Source organism: Laccaria bicolor, genomic scaffold, assembly GCF_000143565.1.
Source record: "Laccaria bicolor S238N-H82 LACBIscaffold_54 genomic scaffold, whole genome shotgun sequence".
Lineage (NCBI taxonomy): Eukaryota > Fungi > Basidiomycota > Agaricomycetes > Agaricales > Hydnangiaceae > Laccaria > Laccaria bicolor.
In genome coordinates, this window is record NW_001889925.1 from 289,220 (window position 1) to 306,291 (window position 17,072).

The following is a 17,072-nucleotide window of genomic DNA, read 5'->3' on the forward strand; positions in this document are numbered from 1 at the left end:
CAGCCGAGCTAGCCGAGGGCGACTTACGATGCCTTGGCTGCATCGAGAAACTCCGTATAGACGATGGCCTGGACGAGTGATCCCGCTCCGAATTGGGTGTATGGCTCCCAAACGACCTTCTTGTAGGCACCTGAGGCGAGTCAAGCACCATCATCTGCACCGAAGTCACCGAGGACCTTCTTGAATTGACACTGCTCGACCTTCTGGAGGACATAGAAGGCCTTTTCGGTCTGTGTCCTCCAGGTCTAGAATTGCTGCCTCTCCTCTTCCCCATCCCAGGAGTCGGCATCCCACGATACGTTCCCTGAGAACCAACACTGGGCGGACTACTAACACCACCACCAGAATCTTTCCTCTTCCCTTTTCTATCTTCATTGAACCACAACCTAAACGCAGTCAACAAGTTGGCACGGTTACGATTTGGAGGAGCTGCAGGAGGGGTTTTCGAAGCAGCCGCAGCCATAACAGCAGGACTAGCCACGTCCGAGAAATTAGGTGTGCTGTGTGAGTGTAGCATCTCCCCCTTCGCGTTGACCGACGAGACCATGGCAGCCGCCCTTGGATGATGAGGGTGCGAGATTGACTCTCGCCTTGCATCAGCCAAGACCCACGGCGATCCCATCTGGGGCGCATGGTGCTGCTGCTCAGCCGGGGGAGGTGTTGACGGGAGCCCATACTCCTTCTCCTTGGACGACCTATGTGGTGGGGATTTCGTCAACTTGGACGAACCCCCACTTCCATGAGACGATCTCGGTTCTTCACCACTCCCCATTCGCCTATCCCTCTCTGCCTCCCTCGACCTCTCTCTGTCTTTCTCCTTTTCTTCCCTCACCGCCTCGTTTGATTTTTTTCTCACCAATCCAGCTGCTTCAAGCGCAGTCGTAGCCCGTTGCATGATACTCACGCTCCCTGACCTCGGCTTCCGTCCTTTCCCATCCTTGTCCTTGTCCTTCATACTTCCCCCAGGCGTAGACGGGTATGACCTAGACGAAGACATTTCACCCGTAATAGTCGACGAAGATGGAGAAAGCATTGGCAATCTCGTAGGAGTCACAGGTCGAGGAGGCGTCGAAGGCCTCACAAACGTCGGTGTCGGTGGGACAACCGCAAATTGAGGTGGAGGCCTCGTTACATGGTGGTGCCCAGGGTACTCAACCTCCGTCTGAACCGAAGCATGCATCTTGCTCCTCGATTTCTTCTTATACTGCTCATCTGTGCCCGACTTGAGTTTAAGCTTATGCTCAAACTCCACTGGGGACGAGACGACCAGTCCACCCGCGTCGCTGTCCAGCGCCTTCCTCTCTGCTTTCTTCTTGAGCATCCACCATACCGCCCCAGCAGCATCACATGCATCCGTCAGCACGGAATGCACAATCTGCGCCGTATCGAACCCAAGCGTGCTTAGTGTATTCAAAAGATCGCGCTCCATGGGTGTGGAAAATATAATTGGGGTCGGGGTAGACAACAAAGACACAAAATCAAGGTCCCGTGCGGACGGAAGGGGCAATGGCGTAGGTGTTTTGTCCACAGTTGGGGAAGCAGGATCTGACAGGGTGGACGACACTGAGCGTCGTTTCGTGCGTGCAGGAGTCCGGATTGAGTGGGCAGGAGGTGCCTTGGACCCAGACGAATTGGACCATGACAATGGCGACAGCCTATGAGACTTCCTCTTGTCGTCATCGTCTTCTTCTATCACCGTTGCCGGCTGGCGTTCGCCCGTCGCCACGAGCCTAGAAGAGAGAGATTCGAGATCAGATGCCGATGTCCTGCGAATGGTTGAGCTGCAGGTGCGATGGATCGGTGGGAAGTCTTTAGTCTTCTTGCTCGTATTCATGGGGGTGCTGTCAAATGGGTCAGGAATGGAGTCATCGGGTGTCGTAGGGGTGGAGGAGACAATATCTGATTGATGGATAAAGGGGGACATGGATTCTTGGGTGGATGCTTCCGACGAATCCTGGGCGTGTACATCATCGCGGTCGGGGGAAGATGGATAAACGGGCGGGAAAAGTGAGCGCTGAGGCGAATCTGGTTCGTAAGTGAAGTTTTTGGTGGTAAACCAGGGGTGTGCGAGTATTTGAGGGATCATTAGGCGTTTCGTGACGTCTTTCTGGAGTATGTTTTTTATGAGATCGCGGGATTCTGAGATGCGTAGGATGAGCTTGGGACTAGAGAGTGGAAAACGACATACCGAGAGAGAGCCAAACGGGATCCTCGAACTCTCCCTGGATGACTTTTGCACGCATTACATCTTCGTCATCGTCGTCAAAAGGTAGTGTGCCCGTTAATAGACAATACAGTATCACACCAAGGGACCAAACATCGACCTCTGCACCAACGGTCAGGTAGTGCTTTAATTTGACATCAATGTACACACCTGGCCCCTGATATTTTTTCCCCTGCAACATCTCAGGGGATGCATAACCAGTAGTTCCACAAAACGTTTCCATAAAGCTACCTCTATCAAACTCCCTGGTAAACCCAAAGTCACCAAGCTTGACGCGACATCGTTCATCTAAGAGGACGTTTTCGAGTTTAAGATCGCGGTGAACGATACCATTGTCATGCAGGTAAGCGACGGCCAGACACAGCTGTCCAAAAAGGGATTTCGTTTCCTCCTCGGGTATCCGCCCCTTCTCCACGAGGTAATCGAACAACTCGCCTCCGCAGCAGAGTTCAGTGACTATCCAGATAGACGATTCGGTGGCGATAACCTCAAACATCTGTGTGACATGAGGGTGGTGGAGTTGGCGGTGGTGGTGGATCTCGCGGGTCAGAGAAGCTGACATGGCCTTTGGGATTTGCTTGATTGCGACGCGGGAGGACGTTAAGCGGTGTGTGCCCATCCTGACTTTTCCATAGGCCCCTAGAAGACGAACATCAATGACATCGGTGGGGTTATCTACACCAGTGATAGCTCACCTTCTCCAATGACCTTTCCAAGAGTATAGTTACCGACGACGCGTATTTTTGAGGAAGAAAGCTCCTTCCCGAGTTCATTATAGGCATTAGCAAGCTGTGCCTTGTGGTTCTGGTTCACAGAGCATGAATGCTTGTGGGTTTGAGAAGACATGATAGCATGTAGCAAAAGATGTAGAATAGAAAGAAAAAAGAGGGGCAGCGGTGCAGAGACCTTTAGAGGATACGATGTTACAGTTGAGCAGGAGTCGTGGATGAACGGAGACTTGTTACAAAGATACTAACTGATACTGTTCCTCATCGGTGGCGTGGGACACCAAACTCGATTTCACTGAGTCGTCACCCAGGGCAGATTTCATTTTCATAATACATTCAGTGGCATTCACAAGCCATTTGCTACTCAAAAAACATCTCTATCATGCGGTCGTCGACGTCTTTGCATATCTGGACTTGTGCATGTGCTGTGCATGTCAACTTCTTTATCGTCGGAAAAATAAACAATGCCTAATGGTTGGAAGACGTTGAAGTTGCGTTGAAGCCGCAATCTCGCAGAAACTGTTGGGCCGCTTCGTCCCTCACTCACGCCTGTCTTACGCATATCTTGTCCGACCTAATAGGCCAACGGATATCTGGATTCCGTTATCTTTCTTCGACCATGTTGACAAACACCGCCAACTAGATCGGCCATCAAGCTTCAGGCTTCACTGTAAGTGCTTAGGTGGTCAGAATGAAGTAGACAGAGAAGGTAATATTCCTCACAGACAACTCACAGACGAGGTTTCGCTGATGGCTAATATCATTGATCCACCAGACTTTATGATACATGAAACTTCACAATAGACGAGACTTCAGTCGATCATTTGCAAGTCTTGAAATTTTTCGATAACCCTCGAACCATTTTTTGAGCGACGCCGACTGTCAAACTAACAGCATAATTCATGGTCCATCATGTAACCCAGGTGAGAAAGTCAACTATGCTGTAAAGTATCCCCATTGTCGACAAAAAATATTCTAAGGAGGTACAGCTAGATGATGCATATGGCATATGGCCCTTGAAACAGGGCCCAAAAATGTAACGGGTCAAGGCATTTTTCTTACTCACATACAACATCTTACGTGCTCTCAATTGGAGAAGGAGGCAATCTTCAATTTAAGCTACTAAAGTGGCCTGGTAATGGTCACATGACGGTATAAACTTACCTTTTCTTCCTTCACCGTTTTCGCGCTCCCTTCTTTCAAGATTTTCGTCGCCGATGTGTTCACGAAGAAAGTGTCAGGATCGTCCCGATGAAACGGCATCAGTTTCACTCGGTTCCTCAGTACTCTCATGTTCAACCTGCTATTTTTGTGCGCAGACCCTCCTCCCAGGAATGCATAAAAGTGATGCCTCGTAAAGGCATGAAACAACAATATGGGAAAGCTCTTACGCCGCCCTCAGGTCTCTGGCGTCTTTGTGCATTTTCTACACCGGTCAAGATCCGCTTCGCAGGTAGATCTGCTGTTTTTGGCGGTCAAGAAACTAGTATCCCTCTTACATTTTTGCAGTGTGTGGAACATTTTCCATCATATACCTCTGAGTTGGTATAACCTGGGCAAGCTCGCCGAAATGCGGTGAGAGGCGGGAATAATTCGGTCAAGAAGGTACGTTCTCAGCTCATAAAAACTCGCAGTTGAGAGCGTTCCTCGATTCGGGTGCACGCAGGTGCAGGGTTGAGCAAGGAGTAAAGGGAGCAAGATACTCTTGGAGTATCCACAGCATAGGTTGCTACTTACGACCATCATGGTACTTATTTGCTGCCTCCATCCCTAGGTCTGTGGCGTCCATATTCTGCGAATCACGGCGAGAAATCGGCAAGCAAGCACATTGCTCGAGTGGACAGCGGGGCTTAGCTGCACGGCGGGCGCCGACGGAGCCGAATCGTTATTCCCACGGGGTTGATTAACTGTTGCGTTCAACGCCATGTGCTCCGGTTGCTGGACAATTACTGAGTTGGCCAAGCTTATCTGAAGATTCAACATTGAATGGATCATACACGTCCATTTTCTATCTGTTCTGAAGCGGCAGCCGGTTGCTCATTAGCACAGGTTGTTTCGGTTATCTCCCATTTTTGCTCCTTTTCGAGCTTTCGAAGGCCAAGCTCGGTCAGGACAGCTCAAGAGATTGGAACTCACCGCGGGATAACCCTTGCGAAACAGCGTGTCACCCGCGCCATCGGGGTTTTCTCATCGTGAGACTCAATTCCTATATCCTACGTTTACGCTAACCTTCCCCGACTTTAGACCTGCCGTGTGAATCCCCTATATTTCTACTCAGGTCTCTGCTCCATGTATTTAAGACATCGTCGATCTTAATTCCTGTTATCCGAAAATCATGAAGTGCATTCCTACCCCAGAAGCGACTAGCTTTCCTTTATTTATTCCCCCTCCCCTCGATGGCTCACTAACTATTCCCGAGATTTATGACTTTCACTATTCAAACAACCCCGACCATCCCCTTTTTATATACGACGATGGCGGTGTACAAACCATTCCCTGGCGGCAGGCCGTTAAAGCTATTCACAGAGCAGCAATGATGGTGCAAGGCATACCCAACCCCCATGCTCAAGTTGGATCAGATCCGCCAGTTGTGGCAATCTTGGCAGTAACTGGTGACACAAATGTTGTCAACTCGTATCCGCCGATCATGCTAACGTTCGACCCAAACAGACCAACTATCATATTTTGCCCTTACAGCGGGCATCATGCGAGCAGGGTATCGTGCATTCCCTATATCAGCTCGAAATTCAGACGTCGGCGTCGCCAACTTGCTGCAGAAGACAAAAGCGAAATATGTCCTGGTTAGTGACGACCGGGCAATGCAGGAAATTGCCATCTCTGCCCGTAGCATTATCTCCGCAAGCTCTTCGGATTGCCCTTGTGAAATTGAGCTGCTCCCAGTGCCATCCTTCGATCAACTGTACGTAGAATCTGGAGAGGAGTTTGCGCCCCTCTCCCCTATGGTGGACACGGATTTGCGCAATATCGCTATAATTTTACACTCTTCAGGTGATTTGACAAACACTGACACCTTCCTCAAAAGCTCAATGGATACACAGGCTCTACTTCGTTCCCAAAACCTATTTTTATAAGTCATCAAAGCATCCTTCAATGGGGCGTTCAACCTTGTGAGTTGGGATTACGTTGTATCAGTTCCCTAACTGAACCCTTGCGCAGGCCATGGAGAAAGAGACATATGTGGCCGAGTTCTTTCAAATCATAGCATTCCGTTCTTCCGTATGCCAGCCCTTTAATCGTTCTAGTTCATATTTACTCAATCCGACCTCAGATGCAATGGGTATCGTGTCTCTAGCCTGGGCGGTATGTGCAGTCGCATTTTCCATTACCAGCGTTGACCCTGAATAATACAGACGATGACAGGTGTCATTATCTCAAACTTTGCGCCCAAAAGCCCCCCAACTGTATCCTCGCCTGACAGTGTATATACAGGCGCAATCACCACCAGGAGTAATTTCATACTCTCCGTGCCTTCTTTTTTGGAGGTTGGTTTGTTTCTCGATCACTCTTCCGGAATACTCACCATTCCTCAGGAGTGGTCCCAACTACCTGAACGAGTTAATGAACTTCAGAAATTCGATGCAATTGTAAGTCACATAATCATTGAGCACTTTTTTCGCCTAGTCACAACCATATGTTCAGCTTTTCGGTGGTGGACCGATACAGAAAGCGGTAGGGGACATGCTGCACAGTAAAGGAGTACACCTGTATCCTCTCTACGGAGCGTAAGTTGATTCGACGAACTGGATTCACACAGCTTGACATCTACTCAGAACTGAACTCGGAGCTGTATCAATGTTTCTACCAAGTACGTTCGTTCAGTCACTTCATCCGCCGCTCCACATCTGACATCGATACTCTTAGAGCGACCACCTAGCGAAGGCTGGGAATACTTCAAGGTATGTGAGTTGAATTAATCTCGGTTTCATTGTTGTAACCTTTGTTTGCACAGATTTCTCCCCACATCAAACCCGTCTTTCTGAACGAAGGAGGAGGAGATATCACATTTAGGCTCATTGTCCAGGTACGGATTGCTTTGTCTACGAAGTACCAATCAAACCCATCACTCCGCTAACCATTCAACAGAAATGCCCCACCCATACTCCAGCAGTGATTAACACTCAAAACTCCGACATCGATGCGTATGATACGAACGATCTCCTAATTAGGCATCCCACCAATCCAGAATTGTGGAAGATGTATGGGAGGTAAATATTCGAGTGCCCAAGATGATTGCTCCTTGTTGATTTCCTTTTCCGCAGAGCCGATGATCAGATTATGCATTCTAACGGTGAAAAGGTACACTCGTTCTCTCACCTCTCACATCATATTCTTATATTCTCAAATTTAGACGAACCCAGTGCCCCTTGGTACCGTGTATTCTGAATCATCATCACCAAAATCTCACGAACCACAATAGAAACGATTATCAACCGGCATCCAAAGGTTGGTTCAGCCGTTATTTTTGGTCGTGGAAGGTTCCAAGCTGGGGTTTTGATCGAACCAATTCCTGCTTGTGCTTTCGATCCTTCCAACCATTATTTGCTAATCGAGTTTAGAAATGCGATATGGTGCGTAAGATGCCTACATACCGTCCAATTCTGATCTGAAGGTAATTTAGGCCGAGCGTGGAAGACGCCAACCTTTTTGCTCCTTCCCATAGCCGTATATTCAAAGAGGTACGCGGAATCATGGGCTCACGTCACTTCAGAAATCCAATTGACGTCGTTGAAGATGATCCTGTTTTCCAGTCCGTCTAAGCCATTCCAGTTCACCCCCAAGGGAACAGCTCGACGCCAGGCAATTCTCAGTGACTATGCTGATGAGATTGAAAGAGGGTACAAGGCGATCGAAGAGCCTTCTGTTACGGAGATACCAATTCCTACCTCAAATTCAATGCAAGAGTGTCTCGTGTTCGTTCGAAAAACGATTAGCGAGGTTTTCTCCACGCAGTTTGGGGATAACGATGATTTCTTCGAACACGGTTGCGATAGGTATGTCTGGTTTCGACTCCTCGCCTCCTCTTCAGACCCTTACTTTTCGTTGCTAGTTTGCAAGTCACCTGGATTCGAAGTAGGATCCTGTACGCATTACGACAGCAATCTCATATCTCGACCAAAGACATTCCTACAAACTTCGTCTATCTTAACCCGACTATCCATAATCTTAGCAAGTTCATCTATGATCTAGCCATCAACAAGCAATCAGCAACTCCTAGCGATGCTGTATCAAACGCTTTTGCGGGTATGGACGCTCTGGTTGACAAATACTCCTTTAACTTTCCACCACGCCATTCCTCTAGCCTACACCCATCCCAAGAAGCTGTCCTCCTGACGGGGAGTACGGGCGGCCTGGGTTCCCATATATTGGAAAAACTAGTTCTCGACGATCAGATTTCGCGGATATACGCGCTGAACAGGAGGGACAAGCACATTACCAGCCGCAGGAAGCTAGTATCTGTCTTTGAAGATCGAGGGATCGACGCTACTTTACTCGACTCTCCCAAAATTGTCTTCCTCGAAGGAGATACGACGAAAGAAAGGCTTGGGCTGGGTGATACCATCTATGAAGAACTTCGTCAAAACGTCACTTGCATCATGCACATCGGTAGATGTTCTGTATTCTCGCCCTATACCAGGCGATTCTGAGGCCTGTTTTCCCTAGCTTGGCGCGTTGACTTCAATATTGCTCTCTCCTCGATGGAACCCATGCTTCAAGGCTTGCGTAGATTGATTGACTTCGCTCTCTCCTCTCCTTACCAATCTCCCCCACGTTTACTTTTTGCAAGCTCCATCGGTGTGGTCAAGAGTACGGCTTATTTTCTTTTCTTCATGTTAATCAATCCCTGACCAGCAACGTACGCAGATTGGACTGAAGGATTTTTACTTGAAAACCCAGTTGCTGATCCTTCCGTTGCTTCCCAAACTGGTTATCCCCAATCTAAATGGGTAGGGGAACGAATGCTTGCTCGTGCTGCCGAAAGGACTGAACTTGCTCCAATTATCGTTCGGATTGGACAACTATGCGGAGGCCGTAATGGGAGTTGGAACACCTCAGAGTGGGTCCCAAGCATTGTCCGTTCTGGGCAGCTTCTTGGTTGCTTACCTCGTGCTGATGGCGTGAGTTGATCAAAATAATTTACCGAGGTGTTAATTTTCAACCATTACAGTGCGTCACTTGGATACCAATCCACGCTGCGGCATCTGCGTTAGTTGAAATGAGAAAGTCCGATGACTTATACCTCCATCTAGTTCATCCCTCTCCAGTTCCTTGGACAAACATTGTCGCTGTGGTATCCGAAGCTTTAATGGTGCCTTTGGTGCCTTATCATCAGTGGCTCTCACGTCTGGAGCAGTGGGATTCGAACTCCATTTCACATCGTGAGGAGAACCCTGCGATTCGCCTGCTAGATTTCTATCGGTCAAGTGCCAAAGTTACTCATCCAGGTGACGCGGAAGCATTTGGTTTTCCAAGACTTTCAACAGTTCGAGCAGTGGAGGCGGCCCCTTCGTTGCGTCCCGCAAACCTCCAACCTTTGGGACAGGACGACATTCTATCGTGGATTAAATACTGGAAAAAGAAGGGATTCTTATCCAATGTTGTCCAATCCACTGAAACCACGTTATCAAAAGTTGAATCCTCCTACGAGATGCCATTTTCGAATCCAGCTCCTGCCGCGACGTTCAAGTTTCCCTCTCTGATAGAAGGTTTACACTATCTGGGCATACGATGGCTTTGATTTCAATCGTCTTCAACTATACTTATTAATATGCTAACCACGAATACTTATCGGATATTCCTAGTGAGTACAATGTAACGAAATGTAGCAATGATAGATTACAATCAATGAACGATGAGAGATGATGGTCTGTGGTACATATGGTGTCTAGGGTGGGTATGAGCGAGAAGGGTATTGTCGTAGATTAACTTTGGATTAACTGTTGGATCACCAATTGCCCAGCAAGGTTTGTGAGCATTCCTAAGGAATAAAATTAGATAAGCATGGGGATGGAACGACTATACTGACCTTCAACCGCGGCAAGTTATACTCGCGAGCAACGTTGACAATCGTCCTTAATTTTCGGCGCATGTCAGCTTTAGAAATAGTAAACTGGTAAGAGCCAGAGCATCGGCAATATCGAGAAACATTGTCCGATTGGATCTGTTGACATTTTCCACATCGCAAGTCTTGTTGCGCGAAGTTTCGTTCCAAGGCTCTCGTCATTTCAATCAGCATGAACTCGATGGCAACGCGGTCGTATTCGCCCCCGCAGTGGTTACAAAGCCATCTTGGATTTATATCCACATTGTTCGGGAGGAGTTCCGGATCACGACAGAAGTCGAAGTCTCGTAGAACGTCGCAGTGACGGCAAGGCACATTCGCCAGCTTAAGTGGCTCGCACGGATTTCGAAATGTTGCTTCGCCCGCAAATTCTCGAACGCCCACAAGCTCCAACAAGTTTCGTTTCAAAATTCCAACTTCGTTCCGATACTCCTTGGCCAAGGCGAAGACGGCACAGGCGAATTTGGTAAACTCAAGGGTAGGATTCGACATGTGGAGATATGATCCAGGGAGGACCGGAAAACTGAATTCCCCGCTAGGTTCTTCCAGCATTTGATACTCCCGCTGCCGATCGTGAATGTTCGCAACCACCTTGAGCATCTTTCGTGTTAAACGTCGGGCAATGAATTCGGAGATTAGCTCAATCTCGTTTGCTTTGGCTGCGTCGCGCTGTGTCGCATCTGGAGCATCGTTTTGAAGAACTCGCAATGGAGTTTTTGACGTCAGATTGAGCTTTTGTTTGATCCGATAGAGCTCAATGATGAAGTATTGAATTATCATGCTGAAATCGCCTTGAATTGCAGGAGGCAGGAACTGTTCAATATTCCAACGCATCTCCATGGCGAGTTCTTCTGGCGGTTCAAGCGCTAGCGGGTCTTCACATACGATACCACCGAGATTGGCGCGATCCATGCAAACAAGGAAATCGTAGAACCTCTCCGTGTTCAAGTATATGTGTTGGAACAGTTCATGGGATGTAACCGCTGTCGTTATGTATGTTGCGTAGGCGTGGGCCGTGCCTGGAGGCTTTGACGTGGCCAAGAGGATGGTACTGAAGTCAGCGTAAACCACTACGGAGCCAAGGCGTTTGAACTCGGCCAGGAGTTGAATGAATGTCTTTCGCATGAGGCCATGTACGAAGCGGTGTATGCTCTGGTCATACAAATGCGAAGCGCTGGACGTTATCCATCTCCAGAAATGGTCGAGGGCAAGATTGGCGGGATTTTCTATGTTTTGGATCTTATCAACGAGCCAAGACTTGAGCATGTTTTTCATGATACCAAATGTCTGTGCAGAAACCTGCGACTCGCCAAGCGTAAGGTCTCGTTGCGTTTCGCCACTAGCGTACTCGTCTAACGTATGGGATACCGAATCAAAGGCAGTCGCCCCTCCGCTGCCCTCAAGTTCGTTGACCATGACGGACTGCAATATGGAATTGACTGCAAGATTTCTGACTGTAATCTCTAAGCAAACGTTCGAATAAACGCCTGCTGAAAGGAAATCAGTTTTTGGAAGATCTTCGGTTGGCCGTCGGTCGTGCTCAATTCCTCCCAAATCTGGTTGGTCTCCCGGCGACCACCACAGGACAATATCCTGCTGCACCAAACGGCGAGCAAAGCTGATGTCTGACAACATGAGAGGTTGATCTCCTTCGATGTGTCCAACGGGAACATCATAATACTCAGCAAGGTCAATCATCCGATCAAGCCAAAGACCAAGCGACAGATATCGGTTCAACATCTTCTGGGCCAAGTGAGAATGCCAAGGGAAGATGTCAAGGGTGTGAGGACCCTTCGCCTGCGACATGCACAACACAGGGAATTTGGCCAGCTTTGGAACCAACCGGTCAAAATAGGACTGGTCTTTGCTTGACGAGATAACGACGATAAACGATTTGTCTTCGAAAAGTCCCAGCTCGCGGGAGACAGCCTTTAAAGCCGTTGTGTCGTTAGAATGATATGCAGTGTTGAACTTTGGGGCTGTGGGGTACGTGATGGAAACACTTGGGCCGTACATTTGCCGTCTCTTTTCCAGAATTTCAGTGTAGACGGAATTTAGACGAGCAATTGGCTGTCGATTGGTCGCAGGGTCAACGATATGCAGCCTGACCTCGCCCCCCGGCATGAAGACCGCGAAAACGTGAAGAGGGGCGTTTGCAGAGCATGCGTGGTATAAAAACAGGTATTTGCCTAATTTGCCCTTGTCGAGGTATTTTTGGCGTGACGAAGAGGTCAAACAGCGGTCTAGTTGGTTCAAATCAAAACCAACTTGTCGGGCGCGATTGAGGGTAAGACTCGAATTGTCTGTGTTGCACGTCTTGCCCAGCTTCAGAACGGCTCGGATTACGAGTGGTACCTAGGGGATTTAGTCAATGACGCTATTTTGAAGGAGGTCTCATACTTACTTGTTGCTCAAAGACGCCATCGACATTGGGGTCATTTGTAAGATCAACGAAGTGTTCCTGAATTTTCTGATATACTTCTTCCCGTACAATGATCTTGTAAAGATTGATGCATGGAAGATCATGGGGCAAATTTCGAGTGACTTTTTCGCACGAGTAATATTCGGTTTGAAAAATATTTTCAGCCGGTTTTTTGAGATGAATGTAGAATTCCCGTGGCACACGAAGGGGGACCGCAAGAAGCTCCGAGTCCACTTGAAGCCAGAGCATAAACCGTCCTGGAACCTTGCTTGGTCGAAGTTGAACAATATCCCAACGATGATTACTCCGGACCCTCGTCCCCTGGAACATCGACGGGATGACTGTCCCTCCACCATACCGTGCTTCCTGCTTTTTCTTCCACCTTGGACGCATCGCTTTGATCCATGCAGAGTAGTTGACAGTGGGATTCGGAAGCGGTTTGTCAGTGACGTCCTCTGGTGATTCTTCACGAACAAAACCACGCTTGACAAAGGAGAACCCAGGCCGGATGACTTGGCGGGGCTCCAAACCGAAATCTTCCATGTCAGCAGGTTGAGTTTCCTCGCCTTCGTCCCCCTCTTCTCCTTTTTGGCGGAAGAAGTCAGTGAGCTTGTTTTGTTTAAACTTGTCGACTGCACCAGCAACTCGACGGAAAAGCCAGTCTGGATGGCGGACGCGCGGTACAGGGTTTGAAACCTTCTGCATAGCTGCTGGGATAGTGATGAGCTTCTGAATAACGGAACCCAACCGTTCAATGTAATAGTTCCAGTCTAGGATCGAGCGAAGGTCAAACGTGACCAGGCCATTGTCCTTCAACCATCTGCGAAGGTACGTTCGTTTCACGCTCTCTTCTGCAGAAAAGATCGCGACTGGAATGGCCCTCTCCGTGACTGGAGCACCCATCGGTTTGGCCGAAATGATGAATTTACAAGCCAAACCCTTATCCTTGACCATCTGGTCACCCAAAAACTCAGCAAGTCGTTTCGCAGTGCTAATAGAGGTCGACTTTTGACTGCCATACTCTGCCAAAGTTTTGGACATGCTTCTGTTTTCGGCAATAAGTTCCACCAATTCGTCGTCGCCCAGACTCTCTGCTTGAGAATACAGAACATCGAGCCACTGGTCGGCTACTTGAGCCACAGCGGCGTAGCATTCCTGGGTGGTGGTACCGAGAAGGAACTTTTCAAAGATCTGAGATTGGAAGATTTTGATGAGTTGGAGTTCTCCACGTCTCTTCACCTCGAATCCCTTTAGCTCTGCCAAGGACCCATCGTCGTTGAAGACAGCATACCTCTTCTTAAGCAGCTTGTCCTCCTCCTTCGAAGATGGAAGAATCATGGCCTTGTAAGGGCCATCCAGCTCAAAAAAGATAGAGTTCTCGCTGTGGATGACGTATTCGCCCGTGTCAGGGTCGAGATCGTGGTATTGGTGGTTGGTGAACTTTGCATGAACCAAGTGGTTCAGCATGGTACAAGGATATGAAAACCCAATGTTCTTCCCATTCGTAAGCTTGAACTTGAAATTCTCCGGGAACACGCCAGGAAGCATGCACCAAATCCCATCCGTGTCCAGCTCCAATGGTCGACCAATCTGCTCTACGAGAGCACGAGCCATCTGAATGATAGTAGCTCCCGTCAAACAAGTGATCCCAGCCATCTCCATAGAATGCCACCGTGCACCCTTGCGCATCACGTATCCGTAAAAAGAGTTCAATATACATTTGTGCGCAAGCTGCAGCGAATCGTAAAGGACGATCATCTTCTTCGCCTCGTCAACCTCCGTAATGGACCGGCCTTCACCCACAAACGTGTCCAAATTCTTCTTCCACGTCTTATGCAGACCCTTGTATTCATACCGACGATCTCTGAACCTGCGAACGGTGTCAACGTAAAAGGGGTTCTCCCTCTGACACACTATCGCCTCCCGGTTCTCGACCTTTGTGTCCTTCGTCTTCTTGTACACCTTGCGAGAATAATCGCCAAGTCGTTTATGCAGGAGAGCCGTCTGCTCTGTTGGATTCAAGTCAGGGAACCGCCGTTGAGGTCCTCCAGGACGCTTGGGGGGAAAGGACTCCTGATTCAAAGCATGCTTTATCATATTAAACTCGTCTCGGTGGGCGGGGAAGAATTCCCCTCGCCAGGCCCATTCGAGTCGACGATCACACGTCTTTCCAGGTCGGTTGTAATCACAAACAGCGCAGACAGATTCGTCAACCATAGAATCAGGCTGGAGTCGGTTCGACAACATGATGTTGGGGTACATGGCCGCGACGTCCAAATGGTAGATGAGGGGATTGTCGACACGCTTGGGATTATCTCGCATTACTTCGAGGGCTGCTTTGATCTCGGCCTTGACTTCTTCGTAATTGGTAACGTCGTCCAACGAGCACTTTGATTCTTCCGTGATGCAGAAAGTAAGAGCGGCATCAAGGTCGTCCATCAGCTGTAAAACGCGCATTAGAACATTGACATAGAAGAATCAAGTGAACTGACCTGTTGTACCGCAGCTGGGACTATCTTAAAGTCAGTCGCAATGTCACTCCGGAAAACGCCAGCCTCAAGTGCCTCGACATGGCCTCCAACATACGTCTCAGAGGCAAGCAAATGACCTTCGTACGTACTGCCGTGTGCATCTTCGTGTCTGTTTGGCATGATGATGTGTCCTCGGTAAGCTTCCACCTGCTCAAAAAATGAGTTACTGGCAAGGGCAGCAAACGAATAAAAAGTACCATCAACAACGTTTCGCACAATGTTCCACTTCCCTTCCGCAAAACCTCGTCAGGGTTGAGAGGGATAATGTTACACAACGAGAAAATGAACGGATGCACGTATTTCATATAAAGATAATAGGTCGCAACAGCATCGGAAACTGAGTATTGTGCAAGGGCTTGAGGTTGTTCCAATGCATATCTGTCAATATTATGAGTGTCATTTTCAAGCTTAAAAAAAACAAGAGTCTTACGGAGTCATCAACTCGGGATCAAGTTCAATCGGATTATACCCCAACTTGTACGTTGTAACAGCCTTCAAACCTTGGCTTCCTTGAGGCAAGTATGAATCACGTTTGACCCAACGGAAACAGTCCATATGAACACACGTCCTGCTCTTGTACTCGTCTTCTGCGTCCTTGGCAAACCCTGTTTCAAGGAACATGTCAATGCCGTTCACCTTGGACCGGGCATCGAGGAAAGGAAAATCGAAAAAGTCGCCGTTGAAAGTAGCCATAACGGTCGGTTTTACGTCTTGTATATGCGAGAAAAAGCGCTTTATAGTTGCAGCCTTCAAAGAGGTCAGTCTTTCTTCTACATTCAGATACGAACACATACCTCGTCTTTCTCATTAAAAATAATAAAAGGACCCTCATACCCCTCTCTCGGGGTATACTCGAAATCTTCAATATCCTCACTAACAATCTCCCTATTCGTAATCAAATAGCCCTGCCCATCCACCATATACGAGATCATCATGACCTGATCAATAGCCTGGTCCGGGAACTTGAGAGGAGCCTTCGTCGTCTCTATATCGTACGCCATAACAACCGGGTCCGCACGTTTGACCCTTTCCGCAATATGGCAGAAAGAAGGATGTCCAGCGGTGAACGTCACAGCGTACCACAAACCCACACGAATATCGTTGTCGATGGCCACGCGCAGGTAATATGGAATGTCGTACTCCCGGATATCAATGATGCCCTCCCGAGGATCAGAGTCCCTACCACCACCACCTCGCCCTGGTTGAACACTCGTCGCCCAGGCCTCGTCTTCCATCTCAATATCCATAGCAGCAGTCTCACGGATGACCTCTGCATACGCGTCGACCGCGTCTCGTTTGGCGCTATTCGCCTGGGCGAGGGGGAGGATGTCGCGTCGGACGGTGAGGAGGTCCGATATATTGTGGAAACATAACTGGAGGAAAAGTCGACGGTGGCCCATGAGGTGGTTGGGCACTTTAAGGTCCTCTTTCTTCTCTCGTGAAATACGACAAATCAGGCCTTCGTACTTCTTCTTCAGCCATTCTTCAACAGAAGCTTCTGTACCAGACTTCATGTATTCGTTAGAGAAAAAAAAAAGATACGAAAAAAGAACGCGAAAATACCTTGCACGCGATGCAAAAGTACGGTTCGTACTGCAAAGTACATTTAAACATCCCCCCATCATCTTGAATAAAATAAAAATCAACCGCCGCTTTTCCAGAAGGCCAATCCGGATCCTTCACAAGCGTCTGCAAGGCCCAATACATCAGTACTTCATTTAATGAGCCCCAACTGGCAAAGGTCACTCACAGGATGCATATTAACAAGCCACCCCTCCTTCCTCACCCCCTCCTGTATCCTCCCAAACCCAAGCTTCTCATCAACCTCATCATTCAACGCAGCCCTCTCGAACCTCTCAGCAAGCTGCGTACCGTCGTCTTCGCGAATGGGTACAGCGTCCCCCGTCGCCTTTGAGCCGCCGCGTCCTCTGCCGCGACCACGCCATGAACCACCACGGTAGTTTGCACGAAAGTTACCTCGGCCTCTACCGCGCGCTGAGGAGAGACCGAATGTGCCGCGTCCTGGCGCCATGTTGAGTTGCCTGAGGAGAGAACGGGTTTGTCACAAAAAGTCGCGTCCCGTCAC

At 48.7% G+C, this 17,072-nt stretch overlaps 3 protein-coding genes across 3 annotated transcripts; 1 reads left to right on the forward strand and 2 right to left on the reverse strand.

Annotated features, from left to right (window-relative positions):
* Nucleotides 1-2,035: 2,035 nt before the first annotated feature.
* LACBIDRAFT_255042 (uncharacterized protein) lies at nucleotides 2,036-3,070 on the reverse strand (the record flags this gene model as incomplete). Its single annotated transcript, XM_001888374.1, has 4 exons — nucleotides 2,036-2,139; nucleotides 2,189-2,326; nucleotides 2,375-2,863; nucleotides 2,920-3,070. Coding segments are annotated over 4 exons (882 nt in total), but the record flags the coding sequence as incomplete, so codon positions are not given.
* A 2,217-nt stretch (nucleotides 3,071-5,287) lies between these two features.
* Nucleotides 5,288-9,709, forward strand: LACBIDRAFT_312779 (uncharacterized protein; the record flags this gene model as incomplete). The annotated part of the gene is made up of 21 exons (XM_001888329.1): nucleotides 5,288-5,564; nucleotides 5,623-5,961; nucleotides 6,012-6,080; nucleotides 6,130-6,189; nucleotides 6,242-6,273; nucleotides 6,324-6,455; nucleotides 6,504-6,557; nucleotides 6,613-6,695; nucleotides 6,744-6,778; nucleotides 6,835-6,869; nucleotides 6,923-6,994; nucleotides 7,057-7,178; nucleotides 7,233-7,269; nucleotides 7,322-7,340; nucleotides 7,391-7,541; nucleotides 7,592-7,649; nucleotides 7,705-7,964; nucleotides 8,021-8,577; nucleotides 8,635-8,778; nucleotides 8,824-9,089; nucleotides 9,140-9,709. 21 exons carry the CDS (start codon nucleotides 5,288-5,290, stop codon nucleotides 9,707-9,709), a joined length of 3,372 nt encoding a protein of 1,123 aa, XP_001888364.1.
* A 207-nt stretch (nucleotides 9,710-9,916) lies between these two features.
* LACBIDRAFT_312780 (uncharacterized protein) lies at nucleotides 9,917-17,018 on the reverse strand (the record flags this gene model as incomplete). The annotated part of the gene is made up of 9 exons (XM_001888375.1): nucleotides 9,917-9,949; nucleotides 9,998-12,388; nucleotides 12,438-14,897; nucleotides 14,948-15,133; nucleotides 15,184-15,364; nucleotides 15,417-15,733; nucleotides 15,781-16,494; nucleotides 16,550-16,675; nucleotides 16,737-17,018. The coding sequence occupies 9 exons, from the start codon at nucleotides 17,016-17,018 to the stop codon at nucleotides 9,917-9,919; spliced, it is 6,690 nt and encodes a 2,229-aa protein (XP_001888410.1).
* Nucleotides 17,019-17,072: the final 54 nt, after the last annotated feature.